Source organism: Nematolebias whitei, chromosome 11 (genome assembly GCF_014905685.2).
Source record: "Nematolebias whitei isolate Nwh7 chromosome 11, NemWhi1, whole genome shotgun sequence".
NCBI classification, from domain to species: domain Eukaryota; kingdom Metazoa; phylum Chordata; class Actinopteri; order Cyprinodontiformes; family Rivulidae; genus Nematolebias; species Nematolebias whitei.
Window position 1 is genome coordinate 41509425 of NC_056508.1, and position 19613 is coordinate 41529037.

Sequence of the window (19613 nt, forward strand, 5' to 3'; positions counted from 1 at the left end):
GCTTTTTAATTATTATTATTTTTTACCTATAACAGATAAAGTTGATGGTAAATGACCCATAAATGAAAGATAATTTTAATTTTATCACATTGAATATATTTATATTTTTAAATGTAAGTTATATACTGTAGTTGGAAGAGTCTTCTGACTTAACATTTTATTCATATACCATTATATATTGAACTGTAATACAGCATTCACTGCAATGACAGTAACTCACCTTTCTCCTCTGCTATAATGAACCTCAGCCATTTATGGTTTATTTCATTGTTCATTAAAAATATCTTTGTGTTAAATCTCATCATATCTTGTGAAGGAGGTCAGCTACAAAGGGTCATTGTACATATTTTTAAATACTGTAGGTAGATGGCAGTTTAACAAGTTATAGAATTGTAAAAATACAAGCTTTGCAAACATTTCATAAGACATTCAGCCTATTTAAAGAAAACGTATCCCACAACAAGGTTGAGTCAGGCCCTCTCACGGATTCTTCTTTGTTGAAACGTTTTGTCTGATCCAAAAGACTTCTTCAGTCCAAAGAGGTCTTGTTGGATTTATCTACCTGGCTTATTGAGCATGCATCAGGATACCACTGGGTGGTTTGGTGTTGTGAGCACCACACCAAACATGGATGGAGAAAGCAAACTTGACAGCTGTCTGAGGAGCTCAGAAATATTAGCTATTAATGTTAAAGGTAAAGGCTGCAAAGCCATCTCCAAGCAGCTTTATGTTCCTCTGACCTCATCTGCCAAACTTTGTACAAAGTATATGGTACTGAGCCAACCTTCCAGAATGTAGACGCAAGAGGAATTGCAACCCCGGTTTAGGTTAACATGAAAGGGTACCAACAAATTTGTTTGTCTGTACCATGTCAACACTGTCTGTTATAGGACTTACTTTATCTGTACAGTAGTCCCTCGTTTATCGTGGTGGATCCTTACCCTGAAGACCCATGATAAGTGAAAAACCGTGAAGTATGAATAGTAATACTAGTAGTAAGTTGTAGCTTATTTTACTATATATATATATATATATATATATATATATATATATAAATAATTAACCCTTCCCACACTCTTGCAATATTATAAACAATGTTTCTAAACTCTAAATCCTCTAAAAGAGCACAGAATGTCATGATTTCCTTCTGTGCCTCCGCTGCTCTCAGCCACCTGCAAGTGTTCTTGGCCACACCCACTTTCCCACGCTGCATGGAGAACAGCTGATCAGCTGTTCAGCTGCAGGAGGAAGCTTATCCTTCAGTATGGACTGCACACAGGTGCAGCAAGTGCTAAGTTTTAAATAATTTATTTTAAATAAAAATTCCATGCTGATCGTGCCGCTCATCCATCAATCAGCCAATGGTGTGTCATGTCCAATCTTATTTTGAAAAATCGTGATAGAGCGAGTCCGCGAAAAACGAACCGCGAAGTAGCGAGGGACTACTGTATAGACACATTTACATGTTGGGAGTAGAATATCATCAGTGTTTGGGAGATTTCAGTGGAAAATACACATTATTACATGCTGAAGTAACCGTTTTAGTTCTAATTCAGTTGTAAGTGCTTTTAATCACGTTGCAGGAAACCTTATTTTGCAGTTTTGGTTAAATACTCTCCTTTAGTTCTTTATTTACTTCATAAGAGCCTAGCTGCTCTGACGGAGAGAAGTTATTTTTAGGTTTTTGTTCAATTGTAAGATATAAGATTGGTTTGGGAGGATCAGTTGTGTTCAGCCTTTCCTATCATTGACAAAAGAATGAAAACAAGTTGTTCATACCAAAGTTGACTTCATATTGTTGCAGTCAGGTTGTGAACTCATACAGACAACAATGTTTTCTTTGCAACTCTAGAACTCTGCTCTGCTCAGATAAAATAAACTGCGGCTGCAGCACATGGCAGTAGCGTTTCATTTCTATGCCTTTTTTTTATTTCTTTCTAGGGAACCAACCTAACAGATATCTGCACAGAATTGCTTCTTCATGGAAATCTTCTCAAAATCTCAGCAGGCAACATCCAGGAACGTGTCTTCTTCCTTTTTGACAACCTTTTAGTTTATTGTAAAAGGAAGTCCAGGTGAGAAATGCAACATTCAAAGAACTGCACGTTAAGTCAAATATGAGAAAATGAAAAAAATCATTTTAAACATTTTTTCCCCATTGGTTGACTAATAGAAAAAGTTTAAACATGGAAAAATCAAAAGCAGTGCAGATAATTACATTTCTGTTAATATTGACTCCTATACAAGCAAAAACATAAATAAATAAAACAAAAATACCTATACACATGCCCTGCTCACATACCTGCATCTGTATTAATGTATCATTACAGAGACCAGTTTGTTTGTTTTTTACGGTGTGGCACTGGCATCCACGGATGCTTTCCCTCCTCAGTGTAACCACAGCGTTGTGTTTTTTCCAAGGGTTTCTGGAAAGAAGTCTAGTAAGAGGACCAAGTCTATCAACGGGCCCCTCTATGTGTTCAGAGGCCGAATCAACACGGAGGTGATGGAGGTGGAAAATGTGGAAGATGGAACAGGTTTGTGTTTACTCACCAACATATTACCTTTAGAGACTGTGTCTGTAAGTGTCCATGCATGCAGTTCTTTATCTAAGCTTTCCCCCATGAGGTTCTGGTTATTTCCAACGTTGTGTAGATCAATTTGATTGATTTACAATGATTGCTTAGTTATTTTAGAGAGCAAATAGCTGCAAAATTAAAGCCCTGGGATTCCTTAAAGGTGCTTATTGCCAGAATTGTACCATCTTTTGTTAAGAAATTGAGTTTCATAAATATCAGTTAATGGCATATTTTGCTGACACTACATACAAATAAACACATGCACGCATGCATGCATGCGACTGGCAATAACATCATCTTTTACCTTTGGCAAAAGGCTATAATTACTGCTATTATATACTACTACTACTACTACTACTACTACTACTACTACTACTACTACTACTACTATTATTATACTACTACTATTATAGTTTGCATATAACGCAGACTTTTTTTATTCACACCTAAACTGTCAACGAGGAGCTGCTTCAGCTGCTGGTGTCAAAATGGAACTGTTAGTTGGATTTAAATCAGGTTGTTGTTGACAGTTTGGGTGGAGTATCGCACTTGCACCTAGTTTCCAACAGGATGTAGCTTGCAATGTTGTGTACCTTTGATGTTGGCTATTCAGTAATGGGTTGATGCGCCGATAAAATTCTTACGTGTGAAACCAGCCTTTACAAGGCAATAAACTTGATGCGTTCTGATTGAGGTTGAGATAATGGGTCAAAGATCAAGTCGTCTGTGAGCAGATGCTGCAATGGTCTTCACGCGGATCGTTTTTGTTATTGTGGTTTGCTGCGAGGCTTCGCTGGGCTCAGTGCATGTTGTTCCTCTCTCTCTCTCTCTCTCTCACATGTTTCCTCTTTTTTTTTCTTCTCTGTCTCAGTCTTCTTCACGATGGCAGATTATTTCTGCACGCTCACATGACTGGTGCTGGCTGTCACATTTAAACTGCTGAAAGGGAAACCGCAAAGAAAAACAAGCCTCATTTGCAGAATTCAGGGGTCCCATTTTCAAGTGTGAACGTTGTAGCACAGGGGTGTGTCTGTTTAAAATGAAAAATGCACCAGTTTGGGTTTCTTGGCCAAGTTTAATCTTTGTAAAGCTCTGACCTACTGTTTGATACGTCTCTAAGACAGTAAGTTTCTTTCGACTGCTCCCTTCTTCCACGAGCAAACAAGAGTCGTGTTCAAACCTGCATTTGTAGAAAATCCCTGCTTTATTTTAATGACCTTAAATGCTTTTTGCACTTTAAAAATTATATCCTAGAGCACCTTATAAATATTACAGATCACTAACTTTATGGCTCCCTCTCTCAGTAAACTGAGTCAAAGCATTCCCACCAAAGTTGCCCTGTACCACTGGGAGTAAATGCTCTACAGCAGGGGTGTCAAACTCACTTACAAAAGGGGGCTAAAATTAAAACATTTTTCAAACTAAATGCCAATTTCAGAAACTACATTAACTCAAATCAGATGCCCAACGTCTTTTCTTGGTTGCAGGTTCCTCAGCAAGAGTTTGATTGGTCTCATTTAAGACCAGTTTGTCACTCTGTTGTGCTTTCAACATCATAATCAAAGATTACTGAAAAAAAAAAAATTCAAGTGATAAAAGTCTTTTACATTTAACATATCATCTTGGGGGCCAGACAAGATGCCACTGAGAGCCACATTTGGCCCCCGGGCCTTCAGTTTGACACATGTGCTCTATGGTGTATTCAGCGACTACAACAAAAAAATTAAATTAAGGGACTGATCTGCCATTTAACAATCTATTTAGCAAAACTTAAAATAATTTTAACAGCCATCTGCAGAGCAATATAAAAGAAAAGACCAAATAACCATTACAACAATTACATCCAACTATGCATGCTAAAAATAATATTTTGATCCCCCAAATTCCTTGTTGACTGATACTGAGTACAGACATGTACTAATAGTTTGTTTAAATTATTTAGTAATGTGTTACTGCTACAGTTTTATTACTGTTTGTATCATCTTGTTTTATCTGTAGTTTATTTTGTTGTAATGTCAGCATACTTTACAGTGTATTTTATGTTCTTTGCGATGATAATAAAATAAATTAGACTTAATTGACACCCAGTTTGAATAATCCGCCTGTCGCGCTACCTGGCTGGGTCTCGGCATGCACTTTGAGTAGAGCATTTGTATCCGAGTAGCTAAAATCAAAGTGAACACATTGGTTCTCCATCTGCCTCTATTCAGTTTCATTCTGTCTCAGAAAAGCAAAAGCTGCTCCCAGTGGGACCAAAAGTATCAAATCTATTTATACGACCTTTGAGTGTGAGACTAATGCACCCCATTACCAGGGGTCATTCATTATTCAGAGGCTGCTCACCTGCAGCTAAATGGATGATGGGATTAGAACGGGGTACGAGGAGAGAATTTGATGAGTCGGTGAAATAGTGGTCTTTTATTGCTTTTATGCTGCACCCTGTTGGTCCATTCAATTGGCTTTTAAATCCATCTTTGAGACTTTAAACTCTCTTCAGAGATAGCTTTAATGTTAACATCTTTGCAGGCATGATTTGATTACTCTTATGATTTCCTTTAAGTAAAGCTGTAGTCAGTTTTTATAATCGCTGACTGCTGAAGACAAAAAAGGATAACTAGTGAACAAATTTTAATAAAACTCAGAGGAAGTAATCATTTGATGTACATCTGCAGCTGATTAGGTTTTGAAGTCAACACAATTTATGGCAGTCACCACAGCTAATCAACATTAGCCAACATAAAAAAAATGGTCTTAACTCAGCAATTATTTATAGACACTAAATAAAAATTTGGTGTGGATGTATATGACAGTCATCCTCAACAAATACTCTGAGCTAAGACATCATATGACGATTTGATTTAAATATCTGGCATGAAATGAGGCGGGCGATATGCATTCCTTCAAGGAATGCTTCCCTGTTGTTAATCAATGTGTGGAAACTGGAAATAGAAAGCAAAACAAGACACAAAGCCAAGATGAAGAAGATGAAGCCAATTTGTTTTTAGAGTATTTATGAACTAAAACTTTTGTACCGTGGGCTTTATAAGGAAGATGGCTTGATATAGTTCTTATTTGCAAAGCCTGAAAAAGCTATGGCACATAAAGACTGAATAATGTGTCCTAGGGCTTTTTATGTCCACCTCCCCTTTACTGAAATTCATTAATTTGCTTTTCAGCTGACTATCACAGCAACAACTACACAGTGACTAACGGCTGGAAGATCCACAACACGGCTAAGAACAAGTGGTTTGTCTGCATGGCCAAAAATGCAGAGGACAAGCAGAAGTGGCTGGATGCCATCCTGAGGGAACGGGAGCAAAGAGAAAGTGAGTATTGACTTTTTTAAAGGTTAATATTATGGTATCCATAGTTTTCCCCCCTCTCTTTTTGTATTTTTTTTTTTTTTGAAAGCCTTATCATCATTAAATAGATTTTAGAAGAAAACATTGTCATTAAGTATTTATGTCGTACATCTTTATTACTGCCTGCTTCACAACACCCTGAGAATTTGTATTTACTCCATTTATTTACTGCACTGAAGAGTTGTTTATAATTTACCACCATTTATTGATACTACAGTTCCAGCAATCAATCTACCATCTTGTTGTCATTTTGCGCTTCATTCCTAATTGATCTTTTTTCATTTCAAACAAACAACCTGTTAAGTTTCTTGTCCGTGTTTGTGCAATGCAAAATAGGAAAGCTTGCACATGGTAACCACTGTGCATTACTTCTGACCTGGTTTGAGCGTCTGCATCTCGTAGTCATGAACTATGAACACATTTGGCTGCCCTTGTTTTTAAAATGGAGGCTTTGGATTTCATGACGATTTTTTTGAGTCTGCCTGTTTCATTTCTGTTGTGGAAGGTGGCTGCAACAATTATTTTTTTTATTACTGTTTATAAAAATAATCTGCAGCAAAACTGGTGGTCTCATTTTAAACTAACAAATGTCTCATTTAGAAAAATCTGATATTGTAAAAACAGTAGTTATCTTAACTAATCTATATATAATGTATTTTATAGCTAAATTAAGCTTTTTTTCAGACATCATGCCAAAGTATTATATGGGAGGAAAAAAAACTAGACATTTTAAAGGGTGTCAGTGTAGCTACTGTACAAACTTACATTATTTTTTGTAAAATTCGGAAGAATTAACTGATCAAAGTAACTGTTAAAGATGCTGCCAGTGGCACATTAGGGTTACCATGGCAACTGCACACCTTTGTCTGTCACTCCCTGACAGGAAACACAACAAAGGCAAACAGAAACAGACTGAAAATGAAGCCTCACCCAAACAGTCGCTGTGCAAAAACAACAAGTCAGAGCTGACACATTCTTAAACCATGAGTGGAAGAAGACTGGAGGTCATTTATGGGAAGTTTTAGTGTTTATAGGAGAAATTAGAACTTAAAAAGATGCTTCACGTACAGTTTAAAGAGAATATTTTGAGCTAAGATATAACCAGTCTGTCAAAGGTTGGGTGTGCACTCTCAGCATTTTGGAATGATTTGAGAAAAGCACGAGTTTTAAAGCAGGGAGAGGCACACTGGGGGACAGAAGACAAAAATCAGTATGTTTTGATGTATAATTTGTATATACCGTATATAATTTGTATATAGGTACATGCACCTTGCAGATGTTGGACGCTGTCTGTCACAGTGCGCTAAGATTCATAACTGGCTGTAACTATCATACCCACTACTGCACTGCAATGACTTTGCTGAATGTAAAACAGTCCACTGCAGTTAAGCTAACTGTTTATACCAATTACCAAAATGAATACGCCTTGCTTTTGTAATGTTGGAATTTGATCTAAGCCTGCTTTTTTATTAGTATTTGTGTCTTGATTAAAGGAGTTCAGAATACAGATAAGTCTCAATGAGTGTGCTGCAGCTCGTGGTGTTGAGTTTCAACCCGGCGGAAATTGACCTGAGGCAAACAGATGCCAGATCGGTCACAGATCGCAGTTTCTCGATTTACTCCTCATACATTACATTTTCTGTCAAATACTTTATATGTTCTCACCTTTCTTATAACACTTAATTCCTGTCTAGACTGCAATAACACGAGGTTTTTAATGCAATAAATCTTGACACTTTCCACCTTTTGACCTACATAAATGACTTTTTATTTTAACACTCTGACCTTCTTCTGTGTATTGCTTCAAAAAACTGTTTTCCTGTTTTTGGCACATGGCTCCCCTCATACAACCCCTCCTCTAATGAACCGCCATTGTTCAACAACTGCCAGTTGGTGGTGTTGTGACTTGTCACTGTTTTTCATTGAAGTTTAGGGAAATCACATGGGTCAGATAAAGTGTTATGGTTTTATCCTGTGCCAGTGAGCACAGGAAGATGAGGGGCAGCTTTAGACGAGCTCTGACAGCTGGACCAAAGGGCTATGCACTGGAGGGGCCCCCGTCTGTTGTTCAATGACACTTATTGTTTAGGTCTACTCCAGCTGCTGCCAAATGTAATACAACACCACCTCCATCACAGTGTGCCAGTGGAGCTCTCCAAAGACTCGCTGAGAAGTTTGGTGTTAGAAATAAGCTGTATGACATGTATTGTTTGTTGCAACTCCCCTTTGTTAAAATTAGTCAAGCTCCCACCCCATCACTCAATTTTCAAGTGTAATGAAAAAAAAAGTCTAATTGTGTGACTGGAGATTCAATATTCACACTACTGTTTTTTACTATCTACCTCTGCATTCTTTGTGCTATTTTAGACATTCGTATTTCATAACACTGAGCTCATTAAGGAGATGGATGCTATGACTTTTTGTAACTTTTATACTTTTCACATTATGTAACTTTATTCACAACATTTTACCCATAGATATATTGAGGTCTCCTTTTTTAATATAAAAACTTAACCTTTCTTCAGCATTATTAAACTATTTTTGTCTTCTTGTGCTTCTTTTAACTTTTAACTATCATTTTGCTACTTCTTACTTTTTGGAAGCTATTTTCTACTTTTAGTTAATGTTTTGCAACTTTAAGCTAGCTTTTACTTAATTTAGTTTTAGGTGCAAGGAGCAAGACACTTTCTAAAAAAAAGGCAAAACATTATAGAAGCCAAAAGTCGTAAAACAACATCTAAAAGTAGCAAGACATTAGCTATTTTTAACTAACATTTAGCTCATTTTAGCTTCCAGCTACTGTTCTGCTTCTTTTAGTTTGAAATTACACTTTTAAAATGGAGAACAACTCTTAACTGGGTGGAAAAATAAATATTTACTATTTATTTATTTTTGTTAACTATTTCAGAAACGCTTATTTGTGCAATAGCAACTTAAAAGTTAAGTGGGTGTGTTGAGAGTTTTATAGAACGCCTCAAAGTATAGCCGCCTTACCAAGAACTAAAGTGCTTTTTTATTTTTTGCTGAAGTTTTACTCATACAAAATCTGAACTTTATCAGCACGTTATGGCTTGTAAAACTGAGAACTTAAGTCTTGAGTTGAGAAGCTTGATGTGCCGCGCAGCAGAGTTGAGCAGATTATGGAGTCCCATAGAAATAGAGTTGATTTGCACAAGTCAGAAAGTCTCAAAATCCAGTTCAGAAGTTCATCAAAGCCCAGGATGAGGTTAAGCTGCTCCAACACAGAAGTGGTTTCACTGGAGCAGCCAGAACTACAATGGATCCTCACATGTTCTGCTATACATTAGAGGAATAATTGTTAACAAATCAACACGGAAACAAAATCCAAACCACCCTGAACTTCACTTACTCTTTAGAATCAGAGGCTTGTGCAGACCCAAGCTGCAAGTGTTTTGTTTCTGACTGTAAGCCAGTACAATACATACTAGATGATCCATGAAAAGACCCGTTTGTATCTTCTAACAGCACTGTGACGTGTATTTGCCTTTTGGATTTGATGAATTTAAATAGCTTTAGCCAAGTTGAAATCTCTAGGTTTGCTTTATTTTTCTTGGCTTAGAATTTGTTTGCCCGTTCATTTCCTTTCCAGAGGTTTTTAAGCAACTTTCACCCCAACAGTGTTTCACTTCATTGGTTGTAAATTCAGTAAATTTGACTAAATCTCTTGGCTCTGGCTTATTTGTTTCATTTTGTTTATTTTTTTGTCATGTTTTTAGGTCTGAAGTTGGGAATGGAGCGAGACGCCTACGTGATGATAGCAGAGAAGGGAGAGAAGCTCTACCACATGATGATGACCAAGAACAGGCATCTGATCAAGGATAGGCGTAGGAAGCTCAGCATTGTGCCCAAGTGCTTTATGGGAAAGTGAGTTTCTTTGATTCCTCAAAGTATTATTTCTTCCTGTTTCAAGAATGTGATGGGAATGTTTTGCTGTTCACATGGAGAACTTTACAGAAAGTTAAATGGAATCTAGTCTCCCCCCAAAGTCCTGGCAGAATGCCTACAATCCCTTCATTATTTTGTCTGAAAGGAGGCACTAAAGCAAAAGCTCAGTTGAAAATTTGAAAACCAATTCTATATTTACCTGGAAGCCAGTGGATAGATTTTAACACAGGAGTAATAGTGGCTATTTACCTGGTAACAGTTAGGTGTCTAGAAGTAGAATTCTGAACCAGATATGGACGAGACAGGAACTTTACCACATAATTAATTTGTTTATTAAATTTTAACTGACAGACAAAAATGATGCCTAGATTCCTGACATGGTTCTGAAGATGTAATGGTTACGTAGCTGCTCTGTGTTTACACAGATTATTATATTTTTCAGAGGGAGTCTAAATTGTCTAGTGGAAAGCACAGTACAGTACACAAGTACAGTACACAGTACAGAGACTTTTGGAGGTGGCAAAATAACCATTTCAGACTTCTGATTGAAAACAGACACAATGCAGCATTTTAATTTTTTATGTAAAAGCTCAGAAATTACATAACAAATGAGAGGTCATCTGGACTCAAGAGACTATAAATCAGCATAAAAATGAAATGAAACATTGTGCAGGAAATATGACCCAAATGAGCATGTATAAAGTGAATAAAATTTGCCCAAAAATGGATCCTTGCGGAACTCCACATTTGGCAGGAGCTGCAGAGAAAGAATTGTTTTTTAAAGTAATGGATAATGATTTATCTGATAAGTAGAAAGTGAACCATTGAAGGACTGTACCCTGAATCACAACCTCATTTCGAAGGCAATTTAAAAGTACAAGGTGGTCAGCTGTATTAAAAGCTGCACGGAGGTCTAACGGAATTAAAATGGCACATTTACCATCGTCGAAGGATGGGAGCAGATCATTGTAGATCTTATAATAATTCCTTTCTGCTTTAGTGCATATTCATGTCATAACTCATAATTTTTCGCTTCTCTCAGATCATTTTTTTTAGTCTCATGAAGAAGTCATTTTTATCTTGCTAAGAGTTACCAACATAATTTTAGCCTTTAGAGGAAGAATTCATTCAAATTCCAGTGTTTGCTTGACATTTTATTTTTCAGTTTATTTCTCCCTTCTGAGACTTTCCCCACCCACTCCTGTTTTAACCAATCTATCAACTCTCACTTTTTTTCCCACTATTATTCATTTCTTGTCGCTAAGTGTGCCCTTCATTATCTGAGCATTTGTCTTTCCGATTAAATTACAAACAGGCACAGTTTGAGTTGTTATTGCATTAAACAGAGATGCTGATTGCTGGTTTGATGTCACCCTGTTGACTATAACCTAATTTCATCAAGTGCTTGTCATCCACATTGAAAAATGGCCATTGTTAATGCCCTGGTGCATTTGTGGGTTGTGCCAGTGTTTAGGATTTAAAAAGATATGCAGTCAAACTTTATACCTTTTTTTATTTGCCCATATCTTTTTATGCCATGAGTACCCCTCAGGCTAAGAACAGATCCTTTTAAGTCTTGGTTATTCAAGTTCATTTCTGGGTTAGCTTCAGTTCCCTTTGCTTTTGGCTCTTAATGCATTTTTTACTCTCAGTGGGAAGAAACATAACCTGCGTCTCATTTCCTGCTCATCTGTTAATTCTAAAGAAGGTTTAAATATTGCTCTTGTAAATAAATTAGCTGCAAAAAGTCCAGTAAACTCAGACATAGGTTTTTACAGCTCAAAGCATGCACCTGGATGGCTGCTTGAAGCATGTTATGAATTCTACCATACCACTTTATTTATAAAGCACTTAAAAGAGCAACAAGGCCAACCAAAGTGCTGTACAGCAGAAACAAACAAGTAAAGCACACAGCAAAAAAATACATAGATCCAAATGGAAAAAGATAATAACTAAATGGCTAACATTCACACAGTTTCAAATGCCAGGGAATAAAAGTGGAATTTTAAGCGAGACTTAAAAACTGTGAGGGTGGGAGCCTGCCTGACGTGCAGTGGTAACTCATTTCACAGTCTTGGACCTGTAACAGAGAAGGCCCTGTCACCTCTGAGCTAAAGACGGGTTCCTGGAACCAATAGAAGCATCTGACCTGCTGACCTCAGATTGTGCTGCATATGGCTGCAGCAGATCAGCGAGATAAGAGGGGGCAGAACTGTTGAGAGATATAAAAACATACAGAAGTATTTTGAACTGAATTCCAAAGTGAACCGGAAGCCAGTGCAGGGAGGCCAAAACTGGTTTACTGTGCTCTCTTTGCCTGTACCAGTTAAAAATCAGGCTGCAGCATTTTGGACCGGTTGTAATCATGCAATGGAGGTCTGACTGATTCCAAACAGAAGCGCATTGCAGTAATGGAGCCTGGATGTTCTGAACAATTATGACGATATATTTGTTCTGTGCTTCAGACACACAAAGGGACTTGTGTCAGGTTGGTGCCCACAGCTTCAACATGAACAAAGTTCAACCGAACTGTCTTTATACACAAACAGGTGCATTCACACATTTAGATTAACACATTTATTTATACATCTGTTTCATGACTTGTGAAAAGCAATTCTACACATAAAAAAACAAATTCTCCTTCACACACAGTTCAAAAATGATTTCAACTTTAGTGCGTTTGGCTCAGAATTAATGATCACACTGAAACACGTCGACTCTCCAATGCACTGTGTACGGTTATCTGAGGAGGTGATTTCATTTGTCAGCTAGAAACACAAAGAGCGTAAAAGTCATTTTCTCCCTCAAACATTTGCTCAGCGGACAAGGCGAGACAGCAGAGCTGAAAGGCTTGCATATGGATGTGTATGTGTGTGTCCAAGCAGATATAAGGGATATCTGTGTGGAAGACTGTGAAGTATGCACCACTTGTACCTGTGGTCCAAACAAGCCATTAAAATACTGTAATTCCTTTCATTCTGGAAGAGTCAACAGCCCCTGCATAAATAGCCTACCCACTGTGTCAACATGTTACATTGCTCAAATCTCCCAGAAGACACCCAGGTCTGCTCGGATTCAGAAAGAATATATTTCCCTGGTTGGATCATGTGGGTGAACGGTAAACCGTAGACTTTGCTTACAAGACCTACAAGTAAACTGTATATCCCAGGTAGGTCATTTTGCTGAACATTACCCAGAATCCATTAAGCTGTTTGGTTTAATTCACCCCAGGCAAATTATAAACAAAAAGTCAGGATGTTGAACCTGAACTGGATTACCAGTTTAAATATAGATTTAGTTATCATTCTCAAACTCATTTTTTTTTTTTTAACAATTTAGATATCCGAGGTGATTTTTTTTTTCATAGTCTTGAGGGAAAAGATTTGTGCTCTTGTAAGCATTGTAAATGAGCCGTTTTAAATTTATATCTATATCAGCCACATCTACCAGACTCCATTATGACAGTTTAATCTGCGTGTGAATCTGGTTTACATAACAGCTTCTCATGCAGTTTAGAAAGCTTGGAACGCCACACTCCAGTTTTTTCTTTATTTTGTTGTTGTTGGGAAAGGTCCTGAAGTGGGAAATAAAGCCTCTCCAACTACAGAGTAGTCCAGTTGTTTTTTTATTTATATATTTGTAATTATCATGTCCTGGTTGAATGAGAATCTACAACAGTATAAATGGTAAATAGACTATTTATATAGCGCCTTTCTATCTTATGGAGACACTCAAAGTTCTTTACACTACAATCTGTGTCCTCATTTACCCATTCATACAGCACTCTACTAGATCTCTACAAAGCTAATTGAACAAATCATTCTAAAGAGACTAATCAGTGCTTTATCACATTCATACACTGATGGGACACACATCAGAGGCAACAAGGAGTTCACGGTCTTGCCCAGGGACACTTCGGCATGTGACTGCTGGTGGATTCGAACCCCCAACCCTTGCATTGGAGGACAACTGCTCTAACCAATAGATATAGATCAGCCATGTTTTGCCATCACAACAGATGACATCTTATTGCAGCGCTTTCCATTTGATATCTAAGCATTTGATTAATTTCCTCTGTCAGTGTAGGAGTTCTGGACCCAACATTTAAGATATTAGCTGTTTTTTTGTTGTTGTTTTGTTACCTTTTTCCTTTTAGCCATCCTATTTGTTAAAAAAACCAAAAAAAAAAACCAAACTAGTATGAGTTTTTATAACTGCTTATTGTTGTTGCTGTTGTCCATTGTTGTCATCTTTCTTTGTTGAAATCAGGTCTCTCTTGTAAATGAGTCCTCGAGGCTCAATGGGATTTACCTGTATAAATAAAGGTTGATTGATTGATTGAAGATAAAAGTAGTCCTGTCCCGTTTCCCAAATCACCAACAGGAGAAAGTGTCTCAAAAGGAACTGTGATTTATTTACACCGTGTGTCAGAGATCCCATGTTCATATCCTGGACAAGAACCTAATTTTAAACGCTACACCCCAAATTAAATAATTTCCTTAAAATAAAGTGCTATCTGTTTACATTGTACGCAATAAATTAACATAAGAAAACAACAATTTCAGAACGAACCCAAGACAAAACAAAACTGTTTTTTTAAAGATGTGTTACCTATATCCCTTGGGGAAGTAAACAAAGTTCACTCCTACGGCTTAGACGATTGTATACAAGCTTTTAGATTATTTATAAAATGTACAATACCCACAAGAAAAGGTTCATGAAAACCACAAGTTATTCAAACTAATTATGAGGACAGAGAAGCATGAATCACTTCCACCAGAATGCAGGACTCCCAGAACTTTAAAAACCACCAGGTGTTATGTTAGGAGCCAATCAGCCAACTTTTCAAAGATCTTTTCTAGAGAAAGAGGACACACTCCATTGTAGTTATGATACTTCTAATACTGTTGTGTTTAAAGTTAAACATTTTAACACTTTACCTCCGTTTGCTTGTCCATCTTTCTGCTGGGTGTTTGTGTTATGGACTGAATTTTTAACATAATTTGCAAAACTAGAATTCAATGGAAAAATGGGGTAAACTTTAAAAGGAGCTGCATTTTATTAGGTAAATTTCACGTAACAAACTTGACTGCTATGTTATAATTGTGCAATTTTACAAATCCAGAATGTTATAAGGAGTCTTCACATCAAAAATGTGGATAATTTTTAAAATACAAAAGGAAAAAAATAAAAAATGCAATGAAACCTGACCCTATTTCTTGCTTTGTTTCCTCAGTGAGTTTGTATCGTGGCTGTTAGAAAGTGGAGAGATCAGTAATGCTGACGAGGGAGTCAACCTGGGACAAGCCTTACTGGAAAATGGCATTATTCATCATGGTGAGACTAAATAAAATATTCTGTCATTTGCACTTTCCTACTCACTCACTAGCTTCCTCAGTTTGTCCTATTATGATCTTCTGTAGATTTGATCTAAATTATGTATCTTCTATCACCATGAATGCGTTTTCTTTTAAGGTTTTAATCAATTTATTGTCTTGTCATTGATTCATTCATGTTGTGTGTAAGTCCAACATGTATGATGGTAGAATCTGCCATGACCTAAAATCTTAGTCTGGTCATGATTGTTCTTAAAATGTGTTTTATTATTTCCACTTTCCTGATTTTTGGCTTTCAGGGTGACACTCATAGTTTCCCTTTCCTGAATTATGCATTAAGAAATGAAGACACACACGCACACCCTCCAAACACATGATTAATGCATGAATGCAGTTGTCCAGGATGTTTATACATGCTGCGCTCAGAAGTATTTGCTGAAACCCAGCGTTCACGTTCCCTAATACCTGTGGAGAATCCCTAGAGATTGTCTCAGACAGGAGCTTACAACCAGAGTGAAACGATAACGACATGGACGACTCTGTGGGATAGCAAGAAGACGTGAGCAAACTGGAGAGGTTCAGGCCTTGCAGGCAATATGAAGGCATCACAACTCGTCACTGGAAAAGAATGACTGGTTTTGTGTTGTAGCATAAATGAAAACAGCCCACGTCGGTGATCTTAGGGTACAGTTTGTCCACTTAGGTGTGCTTGTTCAAGTTACTTGGAACACATCTGTTCACACTTGAATGTTTGCACTTTTGGCATCCTGTTTCCTCCAATGATAATTCAGCAGTCATTTCACGTGTTAAAATCTTTCTTTTGACACTTCACAACAGATTTTGGAGTTGCGTTGCTTTGGTTTCATGGGTGCAGTTCAAGTCTAGACTTAGAACTGGCAGTGGGTCGGAGCTGATGCCAACTTGTTGTGGTGGAATCAAACAGCCTGTGTTTGGACATTTGAATTCAGTCAATGTTCTTGTCTATTATTTTACATTTGCTGAACTTGTTTTAGAAGTTAACTTGGAGACCTAAGGAGGAACTGTTGCTCCTTGTGTCCTGATGCATGCTCAATAATCCAGGTAGAAAAATCTAAAAAAGTTAAATCTGGTCCTCTGGACATTGTTTTGCTTTGTTTTGTTTTTTTGAATGTCCAGAGGACCAGATTTAACTTTTTTAGATGTTGCTCCTTGGTTCATCTACATGAAAAGTAGTAAATTGGGCTGCACAAAAAATAGCTTCCTTTAAAGACTTGTTGTAAATTCAATATAGTTATTAGTACAATAATCAGTGTAGTTTTGCTTTCTTTGGTTTATGGACAGATTTGTTGATGTGGTTGATTAGATTCACCATCCATTCTAGTGAAACTTTGGATCTGCATGTTTTTTCTTCTCTGACTGGCTTATTTCTTAAATTGTTGCCTTGTGCTTCTTAGTTTATTATCCTTTTACCCTGTTTTATGTTTTAAAACTGAATGCAATCAAATTCCAAGGCTTTAAACTGCAAACAATAAAAACCTGTCTCATTTAGGATTCTCCATTTTTTTTTAGCCTTGGCTTTGGATCTTGAGTTGTTTTGATCCATTTGTTTTTCTACTTTGAGAAATATTCCAAAAAAGGGCAGCTTTATTTATTTTAAATATTCTACTGTCAACAAGCATTATATATTTAAGGCTTGTAACATATTAGGGTGTCCCCCCACCCACCTCCAATATGTTACAAGCCTTAAATCACCTGTTGTAACTGAAGTGCTGCAGGGGTGACCTTTTCTTCTTCTGCTGATATTTCAGTGTCCGACAGGCACCAGTTCAAGAATGAGCAGGTGCTGTACCGCTTCCGCTATGATGATGGCACCTACAAGGCCCGCAGTGAGATGGAGGACATCATGTCCAAGGTAAATATAATTCTGTTCTTCTCGATTTTTCTTAATTGTCAACATAAGAAATACCAAAACTAAAGGGCAACACTGTTCTGTCTGAGGGGTAAATTATAGAGAATTGACAACTAGAAAGCCTTAAACTTTGCATATCTGCAAATGTTTGACCTCCAGTTGGGTCACACTCCTGAACCACTGGTCTACATTATGCATACACTAGTATTTAGCAGCTTTCAATTTTAAATGTTTATTTATTATGTGATTTTTAAAACGTTTTTTGTATTCATGCACATTGTCGGATACATTATTTTAATGCCTTTTCTAAGCGTAAGACATAAGGCTGTTAGGTTAGCCAACGTTTGGAGGTAATAAATTATGAAATTCACTTTTCTATCCTAAAATGATAGCCTCAGGGTAACTCTTTTCAAACTCCTAAGTTCTTGCTTTTGTTCATGACTGTACTTGTTTATCCAAGGTGTGCACGATTGATGACTCAGCAGTCATGTTTTCTTGTCTTTTCAGGGCGTCAGGCTTTACTGCCGCCTTCACAGCCTCCACACTCCCGTCATCAAGTGAGCACCTCCCCTTTCCTTTCTACTCCCGTTCCCTCGTATGCTAATGTGTCTGCCCTCCAGGTGCATTAATGCATATTCATGCAGGGTTTGCGTTCACCCTGCTTCAACCCTTTCTGTAATGACTGAACAAACTGTGCCTCCACCAGGAGTGACAGGAGCAGTTCTTTTAGTTTAACCTCCTGCAGATTTGTTCTTTTCAGTGCAGGTTGGATTTGTCAGGGTTTCATGACTTTTTATAAGAAAAAGCTCTTAGGGACGCACATATGGTGAGCATTCAGTTCTGGTTTAGTTAAACTTAGATTAATGAGTTATTCCAAGCCGTTTATTCAACTGAGATGCGGCAAAAAATACAATTTACTCTGCAGTTACTTCATTTTTCCTTTCGCTCTTCCTCTCTTCATGCTCATTAATTTCTTGCTTACACAAGTAGTAAAAAAAACATTCTTCACGTTATATATGAACGAACTGTATAAATGTAGCTCTCTGTTGTTCTACAAGTATTTGAGTTTATTTTTAACTGCATGAAGTTTGATGGATAAATTTGAAACGTACCGTATTTTCCGGCATATAAAATCACTCCGGTCTGTAAGTTGCATCAATAAAAAAGAGCATCACGAAGAGGAAAAAACATTTAAGTCACTTCAGCTTGCAAGTCACATTTATTATGCATCACCGCTAACCCGTCATGTTTATTATGCATTTATTTAATGGTCAAAACAGATTCATTTTGCCAGGGCAGCTTGGCTCCGTCCGTCCGTCCATCCATCCATCCATCCATCCATCCATCCATCCATCCATCCATTGCCGCTAGCTCTTCAGCGTTCCTCTACCTGTACCAGCAGAGTGAAACGAGTGTACAAGGGAGGACTCGCTGTTGCAGTTCGTTGAAATTTAAAGCGTCAGTCAAAAATTGCGTTATGAATACGGGGAAAAAAAAAAAACATAAATTGCTTCGGTGTATAAGTCGCAGGACTGACAAATCTATGCACAAACTGCAAATTATATGCTGGAAAATATGTTAAATGTTTTATTAGAGGTTAAATAATATTTACACCCAAGTGGAATCTATTATGGATTGTAATTCCTAAACTGAAAAAAAAAAAAAGATCGGGGGAAACTGAAGAGAATATTCCCACTTCACAAAGTTTTTTTTTTTTTACGACCCTCTAATTTTCTCTCTCTCTTCCTTCATCCCTCGCTCACTGATTGAAGAGCACAAGGTTGCCTTCAGAGCACACAAAGAGCTTTTGGTTCGAGGACAAATCTTATTACCACACAAAGGCGATCCCTCTGCCTCCCTGCCAGTTGTTATGTAACACTGTTTTCCTTTCTCAGTCTATTGCTATTAGCATTGTAGCAGCAAATAATTAAAAGGTTTAAGCGTGATATTGATTTCTCGATAACGGGATTAATCATTACCTCTGTCTCTGCTTTATTAAATTTGTAGTGTCAGAACCACTGTTAATTAAATCTGTTTTAGAGTACGTTGTTAAAAAAAAACTTCACATCAACTGATGGTTTTGTTTGTGTTATTTTTGTAGGATCGCTTTCTGTTCTGCAAATCTATCCAAATTAGTTTTAAGCCGATATCACATTTTATTTTAATGTTAAATGTGATAAATTACAATATAGATGTGACAGAATTAGCTTTTAGGTTTTTGCAGAATCTGCCTTTTGCTTGATAATGTTTTATACACCTGTAAAGTTGCACAAATAACAGACACATCCTCTGTACAGTGTGGCTGCTCTTGTAAAGTTGAAAAAGTTAGCAAAGTTATAAACGGGAGCAAAGCGTCCTTAAAAACTTAAGCCTGATAATTTTTTTAAATATACAGTAGTCCCTCGTTTATCACGGGGGATCCGTACCCTGAAGATCTGAGATAAGTGATAAACCGCGAAGTAGGAATGGTAGTACAAGTAGTATTATTTATGTTATTTATTTAAATTTATATATATATATATATATATATATATATATATAT

The 19613-nt window shown here is 37.1% G+C and overlaps 1 protein-coding gene across 1 annotated transcript in view; it reads left to right on the top strand.

Annotated features, from left to right (window-relative positions):
* The window catches only part of prex1 (phosphatidylinositol-3,4,5-trisphosphate-dependent Rac exchange factor 1), a 121179-nt gene that overhangs the window by 43121 nt on the left and 58445 nt on the right, over positions 1-19613 (top strand). Inside the window, exons 7-13 of the mRNA XM_037685014.1 lie at positions 1942-2075; positions 2422-2537; positions 5756-5905; positions 9679-9826; positions 15084-15184; positions 16971-17074; positions 17579-17628. Of these exons, the coding sequence (XP_037540942.1) occupies positions 1942-2075; positions 2422-2537; positions 5756-5905; positions 9679-9826; positions 15084-15184; positions 16971-17074; positions 17579-17628 (803 nt within the window). The remainder of the gene's footprint in view (positions 1-1941; positions 2076-2421; positions 2538-5755; positions 5906-9678; positions 9827-15083; positions 15185-16970; positions 17075-17578; positions 17629-19613) is intronic.